This window comes from Thamnophis elegans, chromosome 9 (genome assembly GCF_009769535.1).
Source record: "Thamnophis elegans isolate rThaEle1 chromosome 9, rThaEle1.pri, whole genome shotgun sequence".
In the NCBI taxonomy this organism is placed as follows: Eukaryota; Metazoa; Chordata; class Lepidosauria; order Squamata; family Colubridae; genus Thamnophis; species Thamnophis elegans.
Window position 1 is genome coordinate 10,387,593 of NC_045549.1, and position 19,068 is coordinate 10,406,660.

At 46.2% G+C, this 19,068-nt stretch overlaps 1 protein-coding gene across 1 annotated transcript in view; it reads right to left on the reverse strand.

Annotated features, from left to right (window-relative positions):
• Positions 1-2,457: 2,457 nt before the first annotated feature.
• Positions 2,458-19,068, reverse strand: part of LOC116513259 (ras-GEF domain-containing family member 1B) — a 29,443-nt gene continuing 12,832 nt past the window's right edge. Inside the window, exons 4-13 of the mRNA XM_032224263.1 lie at positions 18,773-18,985; positions 17,605-17,679; positions 14,927-15,022; positions 13,210-13,312; positions 11,791-11,870; positions 9,775-9,870; positions 8,245-8,340; positions 6,233-6,356; positions 3,942-4,014; positions 2,458-2,842 (exon numbers count right to left, since the gene is read on the reverse strand). Of these exons, the coding sequence (XP_032080154.1) occupies positions 2,818-2,842; positions 3,942-4,014; positions 6,233-6,356; positions 8,245-8,340; positions 9,775-9,870; positions 11,791-11,870; positions 13,210-13,312; positions 14,927-15,022; positions 17,605-17,679; positions 18,773-18,985 (981 nt within the window). The 3' untranslated portion in view covers positions 2,458-2,817. The remainder of the gene's footprint in view (positions 2,843-3,941; positions 4,015-6,232; positions 6,357-8,244; positions 8,341-9,774; positions 9,871-11,790; positions 11,871-13,209; positions 13,313-14,926; positions 15,023-17,604; positions 17,680-18,772; positions 18,986-19,068) is intronic.

Below are 19,068 nucleotides of genomic sequence, written 5' to 3' on the forward strand. Positions count from 1 at the left end.
TAATGGAGTGTTTTAATAGCCGAGTTAATTAAAATATGCAGCCTTTTAAATTCACATCTACTTTATAAAACAATGCTGGAAAGCTGAATCAGTTCTGAAAAGAGTTGTGCCATGGGATTAAGAGAAAAGAGATTAGAGAATTTAAAAAAATGTGGTTAAATCAAAATGTGACTCCCTCCACCCAAGGTTGGGCCAGCATGCAATTTAGAAATAAAATCTGGATTGGTTGTGCCTTGATGATCACAGGTAGTCCTCGACTTACGACAATTTCTGTTGCCAACCAAAACATTTGCTAAGTGTTTTTGCCCCATTTTACAACCTTCCTTGACACAGTTGTTAAGTGAATTTGGCTTCCCCCATTGACTTTGCTTGTCAAAAGGTCGCAAAAGGGGATCATGTGACACACACCCTGGACACTGCAACCGTCATAAATATGAGTCAGTTGCCAATTTTGATCAGGTGACCATGGGGATGTTGCAAGGGTCGTTAAATGTGAAAAAACAGTCGTAAGTCACTTCTTTTCAGTGCTGTTGTAACTTCAAACAGTCACTAAATTGAATTGCTGTAAGACGAGGACTAGCTGTGTGTGTTACTGGACTGTTCTGACCCTCCTCATCCCACACCAAAACACTCCAAGCCAAAGATACTTTACGGAATTTATTCACAGACAGACAGGTCCTTGGCAGTAAACCGGCACAGATAAGCTGGGGCAGCAATCCAGCCTGCCAAGCTCACAATAATGTTCTCCAACATTAATTCCTGCGTTGATTTCTGCAAAAGGGACGTGTGCACAAGCAGTCCTTTTTATAGTCTGGAGATGAGCCTAATGACCACCAGCTGAGTGCAATTACCTCCTGTACTTGCACAACTGTTCTTGACGCCTATTAGCTCTTCAGTGCCGGGCATCCAGGAACAACTCACTGTTGGCATCCGGATCACTCTCCCTTGTCTCCTCCCCACTGCTCCAAGGCTCAGGCGCCTCCTGGTGGCCAACCAGCCTCTCTGTGCCCTGCTCAGAGTCGGAACCCTGTCCAGGGTCCTCAACATCCTCCAGAGCCGGCTCAAGAGGGCCCCTCCCTGTCGGAGTCTGGTGGCAGCTCCAATGGCTCCTACTGGGCCACAACACTGGACCTTATGCGCAAATTCACCAACAAAACCACAAATTGCAAGACAGGAAGAACAATCCAACGGTGTATTTTTTATTTATTATTAATTTGAGGAATAGCATATCTCATACAATCCCTTTTCTGGATATATCACGTGTTAACGGACAGGGGATTCTTTTCATTTTTCAGAATTTCTCGGGGAGGGCAATAGGGAGAGACTAAGCATTCAGAGCTACTACTAACATAACAGGACTTGTTTCGTAGTCAAAGCAATTTTTCAGAGGTTCTTGAAGCAACATTCCCCACCCCCCCACAAAAAAAACCCCATGGAGCTTATAGCTGGAGACTCAGCTAGGAGAAACTTTCACGGGTCTGTAGGATTTCAGAGTTTAAATTAGCATTCCTAGATCGGGTATTATTTCCGTACATTAAAAAAAAAAAAAGCCCTGCAAAATCATAATTTATATCTACCTACAATCCCAGCAGGTGTTTCCCTTCCCACCCAGGAGAAAACGAAACCAATTAATTCAACAATATAGAGAGTGAAGAAAAAGACGCAGAAAAGTACAGACGTTTTGGGAAAGTCCACATTACAAAAGGTAAGCCAGTTCCAAACCTTCTTCTCATTCTTATTCTTCTGGCTCTTCGATAAAGTTAGTTTTGGAAAAGAACATTCAGTAAGCCAATTAGAGGTCCCGGCGATGAACGGGCTTCAAAGGACGGAGTCCCGCTTTTTTATTCCAACGGGTTTCCCTTTCAAAATTGAACTCGGATTTACGGAGAAAGTCACGAAATGGAACTGGCTGCTTCGTGCCTAATTCAGTTGGCTTTGTAGCGCAGATTGAAAAAAACAGCAACGATCACACACCGAAGAAGAAGGAGGGATCGGAAGGGTGACATTTCTACATAGTCTAGCTACATTGGCTACCTAGCTTTCTAATCCTCTGCTTCTCCTAAGCGCTATTGCGGAACTTAAAACTTCCAAAAAATATCTAGTCCGAGTTGGCCAACCAGCAGCTCACTCACAAACTTAACAAACAACAAGCAAAAATCCAGAGCACCTTGTGCCTCTTTTCATTATATAAATAGTTGAACATCTTAGGAACCTTGCAACAACACTGTGTCATGAGCCGTTATCCCCTCAAGGGATGCAAAATGCAAAAAAAATAAAATAAAAAGTTCCTAGATTTCTTTTTGACAAGAAAAACCAGCGGGAAAAAAAATCTTCCTCCGGCACCTGAAAGAAGTCCAGTTGGGCCTTTGGATAGATCGAAGGGAAGTTCTACTTGGAATCCAGGTGGGAAGTACCAGAAATCTGATGAGTGGGGTGGGATGAGGAAGGACGGGGGGTGGGGGAATCCCATCCAGGTGCTTCAAAATGATTCACAGTAGATTCGGATCTTCGAAAGGCTTCCTTCACTGGGTTCTCCTTGATCGACCTCATGCCACCCACCTGGCCCTTTCATTTGCCCATCAGTGGGTAGGAGAAGCTGCCTTTTCCTGACTCATGCCAACGTGGCTGTCTTCTCAACATCATGTCCCGGCTTGCTCTTCACCAACTTATTTTAGCTCTCATTAACTTAAAAACGTGCCTCTTGGTCGTCGAGGGGAGGAGGGATGGGTAAATAAATAAGAGACCTCAGCCATGGCCTTCATCCTAAGAACCCATGTCAAGATCATAGCAGCAACTGCGGGAAGCACCAGTCACACATTAACCTCTTCCCAGGAGCGTGGACCTATAAGAGAAGAAACAGAGAAGAACGGCCTTCCATTAGGACATCAAGAAGACACACATATGAGTTGGTCAACTGCTTTGAGCAGTAAGTTCTGCATCCATCTGAATGGACCTCAGGGCCAGTCTGCATGCTTTAAGACAGAAGTCACCAACCTTTCGGACCTCAAGGACCACTAAATTCATAATTTTAAATCCCGCGGACCACTAATATGATCTGCCTAATGACCGGCTGGGTGTGCATGGCAAGGGGGGTCATTTGACTGGGTGGGCATGGCCAACTCGATGTCACTCATGTAGAGGGGCCTTGCCAGCCTCTACTCGCCACTCCTTGCCTCCCCGCCCGGGCTCCTTAGGGCCCCAACAGGAAGCAGCTGTTGGAGCTAAGCAGCCTCCATGACAAAGAGTTGGCAAAACAGCTCAGTTCAAATTGGATCTGACCAAGAAGGAGGCTCAGTAGAAGAGCCTCACTGAAGACTAGGAGCATAGGCTTTCCAAGCAGAGGGAAGAGCTGTGGGAGGGCAAGGCCAGGTACCAGCGCCAGGAAGCTCAGCGGGCTGAGATGGTCAGCCAGTTTCAGGCCATGATGCAGTCCCACTGGAACGAGGCCCTCTGGCTCTTCGCCACCAGCAGCATTTCCCTCCAGCCTTCACCCAAAGCCCCCCACCAGGAGGCTGAAGCAGACCCCAAGTTGGAATTTCTGCTCCCCTCTGACCCACACAAAAAGACCCCGAAGGGGGAGACTCTCTGCAGCAACACAAGCGTTCATTGCACGTATCCGTCCCAGTTTGAGGACCCCTGATTTAGTGCAATATAAAAAATGCAAATAATTTTCCTGCAGACCACCAGAATTTTCTCATGGACCACCAGTTGGTGACTGCTGCAAAGCTGGCTGAGGAACTCTGGGAGTTAAAGTCCACAGGTCTTAAAGTTGCCAAGGTTGGAGACCACTGCTGTAAAGCACTATGAAGAGGCATATAAGTCTAAGTGCTATCGCTATTATTCTCCCAATGGGGGGGACGGGGACATTGGTAGTTAAGAGTCCAAATGCAAGAAGAAACGTTCAGTCTGTTTTTGGAAGCTGGAAACCTTCACGCACTCACCTGAGCATCTTCCACCTGTCTTTTTCAATGTGATTCTCTGGACCTTCACTTTCATACGAGGCCAAATAAAGTGCTACAACCAGAAGAAAGAAAAAATATATGAGCATTACAGGCATCATTCTAATGTCTTGAATTATGTTCCCCGTGGGAGAGCTGTGTCTTTTCAAATGCATAGCCCCTCAGGCCTTCGGGGGAAACAATTTTCTCATTCCTAACGGGGTTAAAAGCTTGCCTGAACTGGAGCACAAATAACAGTTCGTAAAAATGAGATTCGAGGTTCTTTTATGAACATAGCATCCTTATTGTGCTATTACGGAAGGAGGGGGAAGATAGGTGAGCTGCTTCCTCCTTCTCCCTTCCATTCTCTGAAAAACGGTTCCCAAAGCCTGGGAGATGCACCAAAATGATTTCGGAAGCAATGCCAAGATCTGGAAGATGGCGAAGGGGGATTTTAACCTAGGACGTTGGGTGTTTTTGTCATGGAAGGATCTGGTACTGTGTAGTGGTAAACCACAAGCACTCTCTGCCCAACCAGTTCAGACAGGAAACACTAATCTAATAACAGAAATAATAGAATGACAGAGCTGGAAGGGACCTTGGAGGTCTTCTAGTCCAACCCCCTGCTTAGGTAGGAAACACTACACCACTTCAGACAAATGGATATCCAACATCCTCTTAAAAACATCCAGTGTTGGAGAATTCACAACTTCTGGAGGCCAGTCGTTCCACTGATTAATAGTTCTCACTGTCAGGAAATTTCTCCTTAGTTCTAAGTTGCTTCTCTCCTTGGTTAGTTTCCATCCACTGCTTCCATCTATGCCACAGCCTGTGTATCAAAATAACTGCCATACAATACGCTGAACACGTCTATGGAGATTCTCAGTCATCAGGGTCATGGTTGTCTCAAAGGTGCTTTTTCAAGAGGCAGCTGGACTTTCTAGTTTTTCTTTGAAGATGTTTCTCTTCTCATCCAAGAAGCTTCCTCAGTTCTGATAGGATGGTGGGGAATGGGAGGATTTATACTCCTTGCAGACAGCTGGTCATTTGCATCCTTTTGTTAGTTGATAGTTGTGAAGTCATGTCCGACCCATTGCTACCCCATGGACAACGTTCCTCCAGGCCTTCTGTCCTCTACCATCCTCTGGAGTCCATTTAAGCTCACGCCGACTGCTTTGGTGACTCCATCCAGCCACCTCATTCTCTGCCGTCCCCTTCTTCTTTTGTCCTCTGTATTTCCCAGCATGAGGCTCTTCTCCAGGGAGTCCTTCTTTCTCATTAGGTGGCCAAAGTATTTGAGTTTCCTCTTCAGGATCTGGCCTTCTAAAGAGCAGTCAGGGTTGATCTCCTCTAGGTGTCAGGCCTGCAATTATATTCCTTTTAGAATTTTGGCCTGCCACACTTTCTCTTATTTCATTATGCTGTTTCTTTAGTATAGTGATGGGAGGGGGGGAATAGACAGGAGTGAGATTGTGGAATGTATTGTTTTCATTCTTTACTAGAAGCCAAGGTCATCCTTTGTCTCCGCACCAGTACACCTGACCGGAAGAAGCTGGGTGTGGATGCCAGCGTGGAAGAAGAAGATGGGTTGTGGGTGTGGGGACAAGATCATGAACTTTTAACTGGGTGGAATTCTGATGTCATTTCCAGAATTGGGATTCCACAGCAATGTGCTAAGATGTCTGCTTTATTAAATTGGAATTTTAAGGATCGTTTTGCCTTTGATTCTGATTTAATTCTACATTATACTTGGAACGCTGACACTAGGACTGACCAGTTTGTCCAAGGGACTAGCTGGAGTCTTCTTCAGCACTATAGTTCAAAGGCCTCAATTCTTTGGCGATCAGCCTTTCTTATGGTCCAACCTTCACAGCCATCCATTGCAACTGGGAAAACCAGAGCATTGACTATATGTTGCATCCTTTCAGTGAATCGTTAACGCCACCCAGAGGTTTATCTGTGTCTCAGGGTCACCTAAGTGGGGAAAATGGATGTGGAGCCGTGTTGGAACTGCTGAAAGGACTGTGTTGTAGACTGGAGATAGATGATATCTTATTCCCCCTCACCCTCTGTTGGGAGAGGGTTGACATAGGTGGCCTCTTGGAATGCAAATGACCAGCCTTCTGCAAGGAGTATAAATCCTTCCATCTCCCCACCACCCAGTCAGAGCTGAAGAAGCTTCTTGGATGAGAAGTGAAGCGTCTTCAAAGAAAAACCCAGAAAGTCCAGTTGCCTCTTGACAAAAGCACCATTTGGGGCAACATGCTGAACCATTACAGGCGTTCTTCTCTTACCGTCCTCACTGAAAACTGGAATGGTGAGCAGGTACTGAAGGATTTTCCGGTCCCTCTCAAAAGGACATTCCACTTGCTTCCAGGTCATAAACTCACTCACTTGTTTCGCCAATTCCCAAAACTTCTGCAAGGAATGAACAAAACAGGAAAAGCACATGAGCTAAGCAGGTAAAAGGAATCCATTGAAACAAGGCAATGCGGTGGATCAGTTTCAGAAGGGCAGATCCTTAAACTGTTGCAATAAAGGACTGTATTTGCAACTCGGGGTTGACAGGACAGGGTCCTTGGTGCTCTCTGAGCTCGGTTGTTTTCTTGCAGACGTTTCATTACCCACCTCAGTAACATCATCAATGCTAGAAGGGAGATGGGTTTGCTCTCAATTTACATTCTAGTGCAGTGTTTCTCAACCTTGGCAACTTGAAGATGTCTGGACTTCAACTCCCAGAATTCCCCAGCCAGCATTCGCTGGCTGGGGAATTCTGGGAGTTGAAGTCCGGACATCTTCAAGTTGCCAAGCTTGAGAAACACTGTTCTAGTGGATTGTTCTGTCAGTGTTGTGTGGGGTAGTCTTAGAGGTTCTTTGTTTGTGGTACATAGCTAACAATAAACAACCCATGCAGAGAATCTCCAGGGCAATTCCCACCAGGGCAATTCACTAGATTATAAACGCAGAGCAAACCCCACTCCCCTTCAGGTACTGATGACGTTACCTAGTTTGGGTAAAGAAATGTCTGCAAGAAAACCACCAAGCTCAGAGAGCACCAAGGAGCCCTTATAACTCTTGCCTTTTTGTAATTTTGCTCAAGTCCTACTCCTTCGTGCCTATAAAGGTAAAGGTAAAGGTTCCCCTCGCACATACGTGCTAGTCGTTCCTGACTCTAGAGGGCGGTGCTCATCTCCGTTTCAAAGCCGAAGAGCCAGCGCTGTCCGAAGACGTCTCCGTGGTCATGTGGCCGGCATGACTCAATGCCAAGGGCGCACGGGACTCTTGTTACTTTCCCACCAAAGGTGGTCCCTATTTGTCTACATGCATTTTTACGTGCTTTCGAACTGCGAGGTTGGCAGAAGCTGGGATAAATAACGGGAGCTCACTCAGTTACGCAGTGCTAGGGATTCGAACTTGAGTTTGAGTTTCGAGTTTGAGTTTCATTTTATTTATATGCTGCCCTATTCCCAGCGGGACTCAGGGTGGCGCACAAACCCAAGGAGGGGAAGGGAAACACAAAAACTACACAAAAAGTACAGGGCATATAAAAACAACCAACAGCCACACGGTTCGAGAGGGGAAGGGAACTCATTGACCCCAGGCCTGTCGACATAGCCAGGTTTTAACGGCTTTTCGGAAGGCCTGGAGAGAGGTGAGGGTCAGAATCTCTGCGGGGAGCTCGTTCCAAAGAGCCGGAGCCGCCACAGAGAAGGCCCTCTCCCGGGTCGTGGCCAGATGACATTGGCCGGTAGACGGAACCCGGAGGAGGCCTGCCCTGTGTGATCTAATGGGTCTTTGGGAGGTAATTGGCAGAAGGCGGTCTCTCAAGTACCCAGGTCCAATACCATGAAGGGCTTTATAAGTGACGACTAGCACCTTGAAGCGTATCCGGAGACCAATCGGTAACCAGTGCAGCTCGCGGAGGATAGGTGTAACGTGGGTGTACCAAGGTGCACCCACAATTGCTCGCGCGGCTGCATTCTGGACGAGCTGAAGTCTCCGGATGCTCTTCAAGGGCTGCCCCATGTAGAGCGCATTGCAGTAGTCCAGTCTTGAGGTCACGAGAACTGCCGAACTGCCGACCTTTCTGATCGACAAGCTCAGCGTCTTAACCACTGAACCACTTCATCCCTCTCAGAGAACACGGGGCTCTTCAAAAAACCAACAATGGTTGGAAGGGAAGGGAAACTTGTCAGAGCCTTGATGTAAGTTCCTCCATCTGCATCCCAAAATCTAGACGAGGCTTTCAGCTACTGTGTTTAATTCGGGGAGGTCAGCATTTGAACCCCGAGCACGCACTACTTACTTCAAAATTGACATGGCCATTGGGCAAGCGGTTGGCACAGCCCTCATTGAGGAAGTAAATGTCCTTGATAAGCAGGCTGAAAAATGGGATCACAATCTAAAGGAAGAAAGGGAGGAAAAAAATCCAGATTAGCAACAGACTTGTCACTGGAACAAGTGGGGGGAAAAATTATGTCTCGTTCGGGACAAATAATGAACAAACTGCATCATGTTTGGGGCAGAGGTAGCTCCATAGAGCTATACAAGAAGAGAGGCCACCACTGAAGCTAAGCAGAAGATCCTTTGCTCGACTATCATCTCTGGTCCAACAATTCTTCTGCAGAACTTAAGAGTTCCAGCATCCCTAGTAAGCCCGGGGGGGGGGGGAGATGGACGGACGGACCATGGCCCTTTTATGATGTGTGGACTCAACTCCCAGAATTCCTGAGCTGGCCATTTTGTGATTTGTTTTATGACTTGTAGGACTTCAACTCCCAGAATTCCTGAGCCGGCCATTTTATGTCTTGTTTTATGACTTGTTGGACTTCAACTCCCAGAATTTGGGAGGTCTGCGGAATGCAAATACTTTTTTTTATTTGCCTCTTCAAAATCTTGATGCGTCTTATACTCCGGTGCGTCTTATACTCAGAAAAATACAGTAGATTAAATAAATACAGGTAGTCCACGACTTACGACAAAAAAAATGAGTCCAAAATTTCCACTCATAAGCAAGGCAGTCAGGCCCCGTTTTTTCCAACCTTTATTGTCACATCTATTAAGCGAATCATTGCAGTGGTTAAGTGAATTATGCGGTCGTTAAGCGAATCTGGATCCCCCCCCCCCGAATTGACTTTGCTCATCAGAATGGGATGGTAACAAATTGTGATCGTATCCTGGCACACTGCGACCGTTATAAATGCATGCCAGTTGCCAAAGGCTGATCACATGACCATGGGAATACAAGCATTGGTCCTTAAATGCGAAAACTGGTCATCGATCATGGTGGCACAGTGGTTAGAGTGTAGTATTGTTGCAGGCTACTTCTGCTGACTGCCGGCTGCCTGCAATCCTGCAGTTCGATCCTCACCAGGCTCAAGGGTGACTCAGCCTTCCCTCCTTCCGAGGTGGGTAAAATGAGGACCCAAATTGTTGGGGGGGCAAGAGGCTGACTCTGTAAACCGCTTAGAGAAGGCTGTAAAGCAGTATATAAGTCTAAGTACTATTGCTATTTTTCAGTGCCGTTGCAACTTCAAAACAATAGCAATAGCAATAGCAGTTAGGCTTATATACCGCTTCATAGGGCTTTCAGCCCTCTCTAAGCGGTTTACAGAGTCAGCATATTGCCCCCAACAACAATCCGGGTCCTCATTTCACCCACCTCGGAAGGATGGAAGGCTGAGTCAACCCTGAGCCAGTGAGATTTGAACCGCTGAACTGTTGAACTAGCAGTCAGCTGAAGTGGCCTGCAGTACTGCACTGCGCCACCTTGGCTCTTAGAACGAATAGTTCTAAGTCAAAGCCTGCCTGCACTTATCTCTTTCTTAGGCCATACCTTCTCTCTGCTGCTGTGAGCTGTCAAAGATCTCTGGGTGGCCCCACGGAGCGCCGTGCGGTAATTGTAGAAATTGCTGGAAGGGTCCATTTGATGCTAGGAAAAGGAGAAGTGGAAACGTAGAGGATTAGAATTTTGGGTCAGAAGCCCTAAAATTCCATCCAGGTATTGTTTTAGAAGTCCAGGTTCTAATCTGGGGAGACCATTTCCAATACAAAGCACACACCGAACAGTTTTGAAGTTAAGAGTCAAAGCAGATTACGGATCAAAAAAGCTAACCAGATCCTTGGGAGGAAAAAAAGAATCAGATGAAACAAATAATTGTAACTTTTCATTTCTATCTGAAAGCGGCGATGATCAAAATGATTTGAAAGTAGCAACGGATGAATCAGTAAATACAAGGATGCATTTTCGAAAATCAAAATCCACTATGGTTATCTTCCTGAAGTATTGGGACTAGAATAGAATAGCAGAGTGGGAAGGGACCTTGGAGGTCTTCTAGTCCAACCCCCTGCTTAGGCAGGAAACTCTATACCGTTTCAGACAAATGGTTATCCAACATCTTCTTAAAAGTGTTGGAGCATTCACAACTTCTGGAGGCAAGTTGTTCCACTGATTAATTGTTCTCACTGTCAGGGAATTTCTCCTCAGTTCTAAGTTGCTTCTCTCCATGATTAGTTTCCACCCATTGCTTCTTGTCTTGCCCTCAGGTGCTTTGGAGAATAGCTTGACTCCCTCTTCTCTGTGGCAACCCCTGAGATATTGGAAGACTGCTATCACCTTAGTCCTTCTTTTCTTTAAACTACTAGACAATCTAAGGATTCCCAACCTAAGATCAGGCAGGCTGGGAATTCTGGGTTCTGCAGTCTCAATGTATCTAGCCAGAGCATCTCACATAACAGTACATACACTTAACAGTACATCAGATAAGAAAATGCACTCAGGACATTTCTTTGGTTTTCCCCTTTAACAGAACCAACATCAGAGACAATAGATTCACTGCTGAATCATAAAGAAGTTCTAGCAATGTCCAACAACTCATCACCTCTGTACAACTGGATAACTGAAGAAGCTTCTTGCCTGAGAAGTGAAACATCTTCAAGGAAAAACAAAGTCCAGTGGCTTTTTTAAAAGCACGTTTGGCACATCCATAACCTGCATGAATGAGAATCTCCACAGATAACTGACTGTTCTGACCCCACTCCGTCCGGTGAGTAACGCCGACACAAGCTTACTGTTAGCCACGCTTTATTCACAGTAATTACTCACAGACAAGACATTGGCAGCAATAGCAATAGCAATAGCAGTTAGACTTATATACCACTTCATAGGGCTTTCAGCCCTCTCTAAGCGGTTTACAGAGTCAGCATATCGCCCCCACAGTCTGGGTCCTCATTTCACCCACCTCGGAAGGATGGAAGGCTGAGTCAACCTTGAGCCGGTGAGATTTGAACCACTGAACTGCAGAACTGCAGTCAGCTGAAGTAGCCTGCAGTGCTGCACTCTAACCACTGAGCCACCTCGGCTCTAGCAACCCAGACTCCCACAGATAAGAGATACACACAAGAGCTTCTCCAGCTTAGTATAAACAGTTGTGTCCTGCAAAAGGTCTCCTCCCAAAGTCTCTTCTTATATACTCTCTTGGGAGAAGCCAAATCACAACCACCTGGGCCTGATTATCTCCTATGAGTCTGTCTCTGTAATTGCTGCCTTCACTTCTCCACCCTTCTCTGCCTGGCGTCAGGGACAAACTCCCTTTGCTCTTCCCCACTGCTCCAGTGCCTGACGTCAGGGACAAACTCCCTTTCACCACTGCTCCATGTCTCAGGCGCCTCCTGGGGGCCAACCAGCCTCTCTGGTTCCTGCTCGGAGTCTGAACCCTGTCCAGGGTCCTCCACATCTTCCAGAGCCGACTCATAGGGCCCGTCGCTATCGGAGTCCATCGGCAGCTCCAACAGCTCCTGCTGGGCCACAACAACTGGCTAACAAAGATTCCGATTAAAACGTCAGACTTACCTCCAGAATGTCAAACTTAGCCGTCTTGACTTTTGACCAAGTTTTCTTTAATCTGGAGACAGGAGTCATATTCATTCCAGCTTTTATTTCAAAGTGTAGAAGGAAAGAGAAGATCAGAGATCAGAGTTAAACATAGACAGCTGTATTTTGAGGCCATTTTTCCCCCCAAAATGAGGAAAAAATTAAACAACCACTAAGATACGTATCTTCTTTTTCCAGTTTTCTTTTTTCATCCAATTACAATAAATTATTCCAAAATGTACCATTTTAAAAAATGCAATCGTGGTTAACATTTTATGGATAGCATTTTAGAAAGTTATGTTCCTTTCTAGACTCATGATTCATAAGAATTTTGGGCATAGATTTCTAGCTGCCAACTTCTTTAATTGAAATCCGTTCCAAGAGAAATTTGGGGTGGATTTCCCTTACTTTCCTGCCGGAGGACACGTATAAAGTAAGCTCTGAAAAATGTTTCACAAGTGTTAAGTAACCTCCAATTTATACGAGACTGAAGTAAACTCATCTTGAAGCCAAAGCCTTAAAACATGGCAGCCATTTTTAACGCAGGCCATGCATTATCAGCTTATGTGAGGGAGCTTGGCTCGGTTTTCCATCTTTGAGGTAAAACTAGGCTGGGCAAGGACATATTTTGGGCCTGAAAAGTCACTATGGGGAAGATGAGAAAGAAGAGACAAAGAGGCACATCAAGAGTTGCTTTCTCTACTCTATTACTCTATTATTTTAAGGCAGTTTTTCCCTCAACCTTTGCAGGCTGAAGATGTGTGGACTTCAACTCCCAGAATTCCCCAGCCAGCGTAGAGAGTTGAAGTCGACACATCTTCAAATTGTCAAGGTTGAGAAACACCCACTTAAGACTTAAAATTCCTAGAAATCCTAGGAAACAGGGGTTGGATTCAGCCGGTTGGGGCTAGTTCGGGCAAACCGGTTGCTCCGACAATCAGCTGAGAGCGAAATGTGTGATCACCGAACTCAGTGATGGGATCCCAATTTTTTTACTACTGGTTCTGTGGGCATGGCTTGGTGGGCGTGGCGTGGCTTGATGGGGGAAGGATACTGCAAAATCCCCATTCCCTCCCAATCAGCTGGGAAGCATAGAATAGATGGGGCGGGGCCAGCCAGAGGTAATATTTACGGGTTCTCTGAACTACTCAAAATTTCTGCTACCAGTTCTCCAGAACCGGTCAGAACCTGCTGAATACCACCTCTGATCAAACTGGTTGTTAAACCAGCAGGATTCCACCACTGCTAGTAACCCTAACAAATGTGGAGGCTGCCAGGTGATCCAACATGATCCAGAAGCTTTGGGGCACAATTGTATGAAGGAGAAACATCTAAGCACTTTTTTTTCAGAGCAAAACAAAAAGGAAACGGATGGAAAGCATTCTTGTTTATACTCACAAATAATAGCCATTAAAGAGTTGAAGTTGCCGATGTTGAAACACTCTCGGGCGACGTCAATGAAGTATTCTATCATTCTTGCTCTGTGTTTTTTCTTTATAGGCTGTGAGAGAGCAAAATACGACGTGATTTGGCTGAGAACGTCATCTCTGAGCTTTTTGGAGGGATCACCAACCTTTCAGACCTCAGAGACCACTAAATTCATAATTTTAAATCCTGTGGACCACTAATATGATCTGCCTAAGGACTGGCTGGGTGGGCGTGGCCAACTCACTGTCACTCACATCGAGGGGCACCTGGCCAGCCTCTAATTGCCACTCCTTGCCTGCCCATCTGGGCTACTTAAGGCCCCAACAGGAAGCAGTTGCTGGAGCTAAGCAGCCCCCATGAGAAAGAGTTGGCAAAAGAGATCAATTCGAATTGGATCTGACCGAGAAGGAGGCTCAGCAGAAGCACCTCACTGTGGACTAGGAGCAGAGGCTTTCCAAGCAGAGGGAAGACCTGCAGGAGCGCAAGGCCAGGTCCCGGCACTTGGAGGCTCATTGGGCTGAGATGGTCAGCCAGTTCCAGACTATGATGCAGTCCCACTGGAAAAAGTCCTTCCAGCTCCTCGCCACCAGCAGCGCTTCCCTCCAGCCTTCGCCCAAAGCCCCCCACCAGGAGGCTGAAGCAGACCCCAAGTTGGAATTTATGCCCCCCTCTGATCCACCCAAAAAGACCCCGAAGGGGGAGACTCTCTGTAGCAATACCAATATGCCAATAGGCGCACAGAACACTGTTACCGTCCCACCAAAGTGGAACGAACTCCCAGTGGAGATTCAAACCCTCACCACCCTCCAGGCCTTCCGCAAAGCCCTTAATAGCAATAGCAATAGCAGTAGACTTATATACCGCTTCATAGGGCTTTCAGCCCTCTCTAAGCGGTTTACAGAGAGTCAGCATATTGCCCCCAACAATCTGGGTCCTCATTTTACCCACCTCGGAAGGATGGAAGGCTGAGTCAACCCTGAGCCGGTGAGATTTGAACCGCTGAACTGCTGATCTAGCAGTAGCCTGCAGTGCTGCATTTAACCACTGCGCCACCTTGGCTCTTGGCGCAGTGGTTAAAACCTCTTAAAACCTGGCTGTTCCAACAGGCCTGGGGCTAAAGAACCGTCGCCCCCGTCTCGAATGGTATGACTGCTGTGTGTTTTAAACCATGTATTGTTTTGTGTCGTGTTTTTAACTTTGTCTGTAACCCCCCTTTCCCTGGTTTTGAGTTGTGAGCCGCCCTGAGTCCCCTTCGGGGGAAAAGGGCGGCATATAAATAAAATCAACATCAACATCAACATCAAAGTGGTACCTATTAATCTGCTTGCATTTGCATGCTTTCAAACTCCTGGACAGGCAGGAGCAAGAACGGGAGCTCACCCTGTCACACGGCACTTGGGTCTCAAACCCGGACTGTCAGCTTTCCAAAAATACACCCACCAACGTGTAGAGTAAGCAAGGACATCCCCAGAACATTCAAGTAAATCAACCGGAGGCATTTGTATAGCAAGGAATAATTACTAGTGTGAAGGCCATTCCAACAGAAACTACACCCTCAAGGGGGTTTGTTGTAGAGTTTTACTTTTGTACCATACAATCTTGTGCATAGAATACAGCTCCCAGCTGGTCTCTGTGGTTTGATCAGAGTGGAAGGAAGGAAGGAAGGGCAATGAAGAGTTTGGCTTACCATACATATTTCGGTGGCAACCAAATAACTCAGTCTATTGAACCATTCCACGTAAGCTTCCAGATTCCGAGACTTCTTCCGATCTCCATAAGAACTCTTGAGAAGGAAACAAGAATCAGGCATTCACGTCTCACGTCATGACATTTAAAGAAGTGGCAGCATCTGGCCAAGCCAATTTGGGCTCAGAAATGAAATATGGCTGATCCTGATTAGTACTGGAAGTCCTCGACTTACAACAACTGGGCCGAACATTTATGTTGCTGTGTGAGATGTTTGTTAATTGAGTTTAACCCCGTTTTAGGACTTTTCTTGTTGCCTTTGTTAAGGGAATCACTGCAGTCATTAAATGAATAACACAGCTGTTAAATGAATCTGGTTTCTCAACTGACTTATCAGATGGTCGCAAAAGGGGATTGCGTGAAACCGGGGACATTGTAACAGTCCAGTGGTGGGATTCAAATAATTTAACAACTGGTTCTCTGCCCTAATGACCATCTGGGTAGGTGGGGCTCGGTGGTCATGTGACTGGGTGGGCGTGGCCAACTCAACGTCACTCAGGTTGATGGGCGCTTCGTCTTAGCTGTTAGAATGTAATGAGGGTTAACCGGAGAGGCAGTTTCTGTAAGCAGGGAAATAAAGATGAGGCTAGAAACAACACCAGAATATTTCCTTCCTGCCTTCCTTACAGGATTAGCCCTGTAAAGTGGGGGAAAACAAAATGAGATTTCTTCCAACAACTGTTTCTCTGAACTGCTTAGAAAGTTACCAACCGGTTCTCCTGAATAGGTGCGGGCTGGCTAAATCCCACCACTGTAACAGTCATAAATGTATGTCATTTGCCAAGTATCTGAATTTTGATCGCGTGACTATGGGGATGATGCAAGTGTGAAAAAATGGTCGTAAGTTCCTTTTTCCAGTGCTGTTGGAACTTTGAATGGCCACTAAATGAACTGTTGTAAGTTGAGGTCTACCTGTACCGCTAGGACCAAACCATTAGTAGGTCCTACTAATTTGTCACTCGGAAATTGAAGTAACAGGCCAAAAAGTAGCAATCGTAAATCACCCTATCCCTATGGCAGTGTTTCTCAACCTTGGCAACTTGAAGATGTCCGGACTTCAACTCCCAGAATTCCCCAGCCAGCATTTGCTGGCTGGGGAATTCTGGGAGTTGAAGTCCGGACATCTTCAAGTTGCCAAGGTTGAGAAACACTGCCCTATGGTATTGCAAATCATAATAATAGAAAATACCACAATAAGGCAGTAGTATCAATCAGCAGATCCAGTAATCCAACCTATGGACCTCTTTGCTGTACTCCATGTCTCCCTTTTATTACGCAACTCTCTACAGCAGTGTTTCCCAACCTTCACTTCTTTAAGTTACTGCAACACGCTCTACGTGTGGCTACCCTTGAAAAGTGTTCGGAGACTGCAACTAGTCCAGAATGCAGCCGCGCGAGCGATATTGGGTGTACCTAGGTACACCCACGTTACACCTATCCTCCACGAGCTGCACTGGCTACCTATTGGTCTCCGGACACAATTCAAGGTGTTGGTTATCACCTTTAAAGACCTACATGGCTTAGGGCCAGCATACCTGCGAGACCGCCTACTGCCACATACCTCCCAAAGGCCGGTGAGATCCCACAGGGTGGGCCTCCTTCAGATGCCGTCAGCCAGACAATGTCGGCTGGCGGCTCCCCGGAGGAGAGCCTTCTCTGTGGCTGCCCCGACCCTTTGGAATGAGCTACCCTCAGAAATCCGGACCTTGCCCACTCTCATGGCCTTCAGAAAAGCTGTTAAAACCTGGCTATTCCGGCAGGCCTGGGGCTGTTGACCTCATTGTTGAGGTCCAGCCCCGATCACAACGAGTGTATGTGTGTTGATTTTAACTTGTTTTATTTTCTTTTTCATTATTTCTTTTCCTTTGTTGTAAGCCGCCCGGAGTCCTCCGGGATTGGGCGGCCTATAAATTGTACAAATAAATAAATAAATAAGTTGTGTGGACTTCAACTCCCAGAATTCTCAGTCAGCATGCTGGCTGGGGAATTCTGGGAGTTGAAGTCCACACATTTTAAAGATGCCAAAGCTCCGAAGCACTGCTTTGTAGCAAATCCTACTCAACCTGTTCCTCTTTAGACATGTTGACACAACACCACCCTGCACCAATGGGTAATGGCATGCTGGGTGAGTATACTGGTAAATATACTGGTTAACTGGTAAGGAGGAGAGTTGTAGTCTCAACAGATCTGCGTGGTGCCAGAATGAGAAAACCCATTTGGAATACTAAACTGGGGGGAGGGGGGGGGAACCAGTTACACTTGTTAACATTGGAGGTGACGAGAGACACATTTACTGGGCAAATATTTTAATTTACCCATATGCACTTTCTGAATTTAGCTGCAACAGTGGCAAATATCTGTCTGAACTTTCCACTGAAATCCTGTACTTAAGTTGCACAAAAGTGCATTGTTTGAGGAGACATTTTTTTTGCAAAACTCCGTGCTGTAAGATACACGTAGTAGTATGTGTGGGACCCTTTGAGAGAGTTGAAGAAAAGTGCAAATCGTGAGGAGGGGGTTTAGCACAAGTGAAAAACCAAGTGAAAGCAAAATCCCCTGGTTCATCCAATTCCAGCCAGTGATTTTTTACCATAGTTTATAATTGTTCCTGTTATTCACCTTCTCCATGTCCAGAGTGTCCTTCTGTACAAAAGCTTGGACAAATTCTTGTGGTCCAATATAACTAAGCCTCTCCTGAAAGAAAGGAAGAAAAATTCCACTCATGGTCAACATTCATCCTTGTATAAGTGTTGAGACTCCAGAAAGAGTGCAGAGAAGAGCAACCAAGATGATTAGGAGACTGGAAGCTAAAACATATGAAGAACGGTTGCAGGAACTGGGTATGTCTAGTTTAATAGAAAGAAGGATTAGGGGAGACATGATAGCCATCTTCCAATATCTCAGGGGTTGCCACAAAGAAGAGGGAGTCCAAGACACCTGAGGGTAGAACAAGAAGCAATGGGTGGAAACTAATCAGGAGAAAAGCAACTTAGAACTGAGGAGAAATTTCCTGACAGGGAGAACAATTAATCAGTGAAACAACTTCTCTCCAGAAGTTGTGAATGCCCCAACACTTTTTAAGAAGAAGTTGGATAACCATTTGTCTGAAATAGTATAGTATTTCCTGCCTAGGCAGGGGGTTGGACTAGAAGACCCTCCACCCCGCCATGGTGCAGGAGGCTGAGTAGGCCACGCCCACCCGGCAACCAGGTAGAGAACTGGTTGCTAACATTTTAGAATCCCACCACTGGATGTATTACTTGGAAACTTGACAGGAGCGTTGTCACCTTCCCACCAAAGTGGTACCTATTTATCTACTTGCAGCTGCATGCTTTCGAACTGCATTTGGCAGGAGCCGCGGCAAGGATGGGAACTCACCCCATCGCATAACACTCGGGTCTCAAACACCAGGCTGCCAGCTTTCCAGCTAACAAGCCAAGCGCCTTAACTAACAAGCCACCATGCCTCCCTTTGTAATTGCAATAGCAGTAGCAGTAGCAGTTAGAATTATATACCGCTTCATAGGGCTTTCAGCCCTCTCTAAGCGGTTTACAGAGTCAGCATATTGCCCCCAACAACAATCCGGGTTCTCATTTTACCCACCTCGGAAGGATGGAAGGCTGAGTCAACCCTGAGCCGGTGAGATTTGAACAGCCGAACTGCCGAACTGCAGTCAGCTGAAGTAGCCTGCAGTGCTGCATTTAACCACTGCGCCACCTCAGCTCTGAAAACCACTGAGAAAAATGATCAAACAAGAGTAAGATATAGAGCGGGGAAATAAACTTACAAGCTCTATGTGAGTCAGCTGCTGGGCTAACATGTAAGGGTCGCTGCAGACGGTGATGATATCCCGTTGGATGGCCTGAGGTTTGGTCTTTAATACTGTCAGTCTGTCGGTTGAAGTAGCATTGATTTTTGCAAGAACTTCCTCATATTGGTTAAGAGAGGCCAGCTTACGAATGAGGCTCTGGATGATTTGCTGCACGTTTTTCCGATAGGCCTGGAAAGAGACAGAAAGAGAAACAATGAAAAGAGATCATCGTTGTTGTTTTTTTGAATACCTTAATTGCTTTCTGTTGGCGG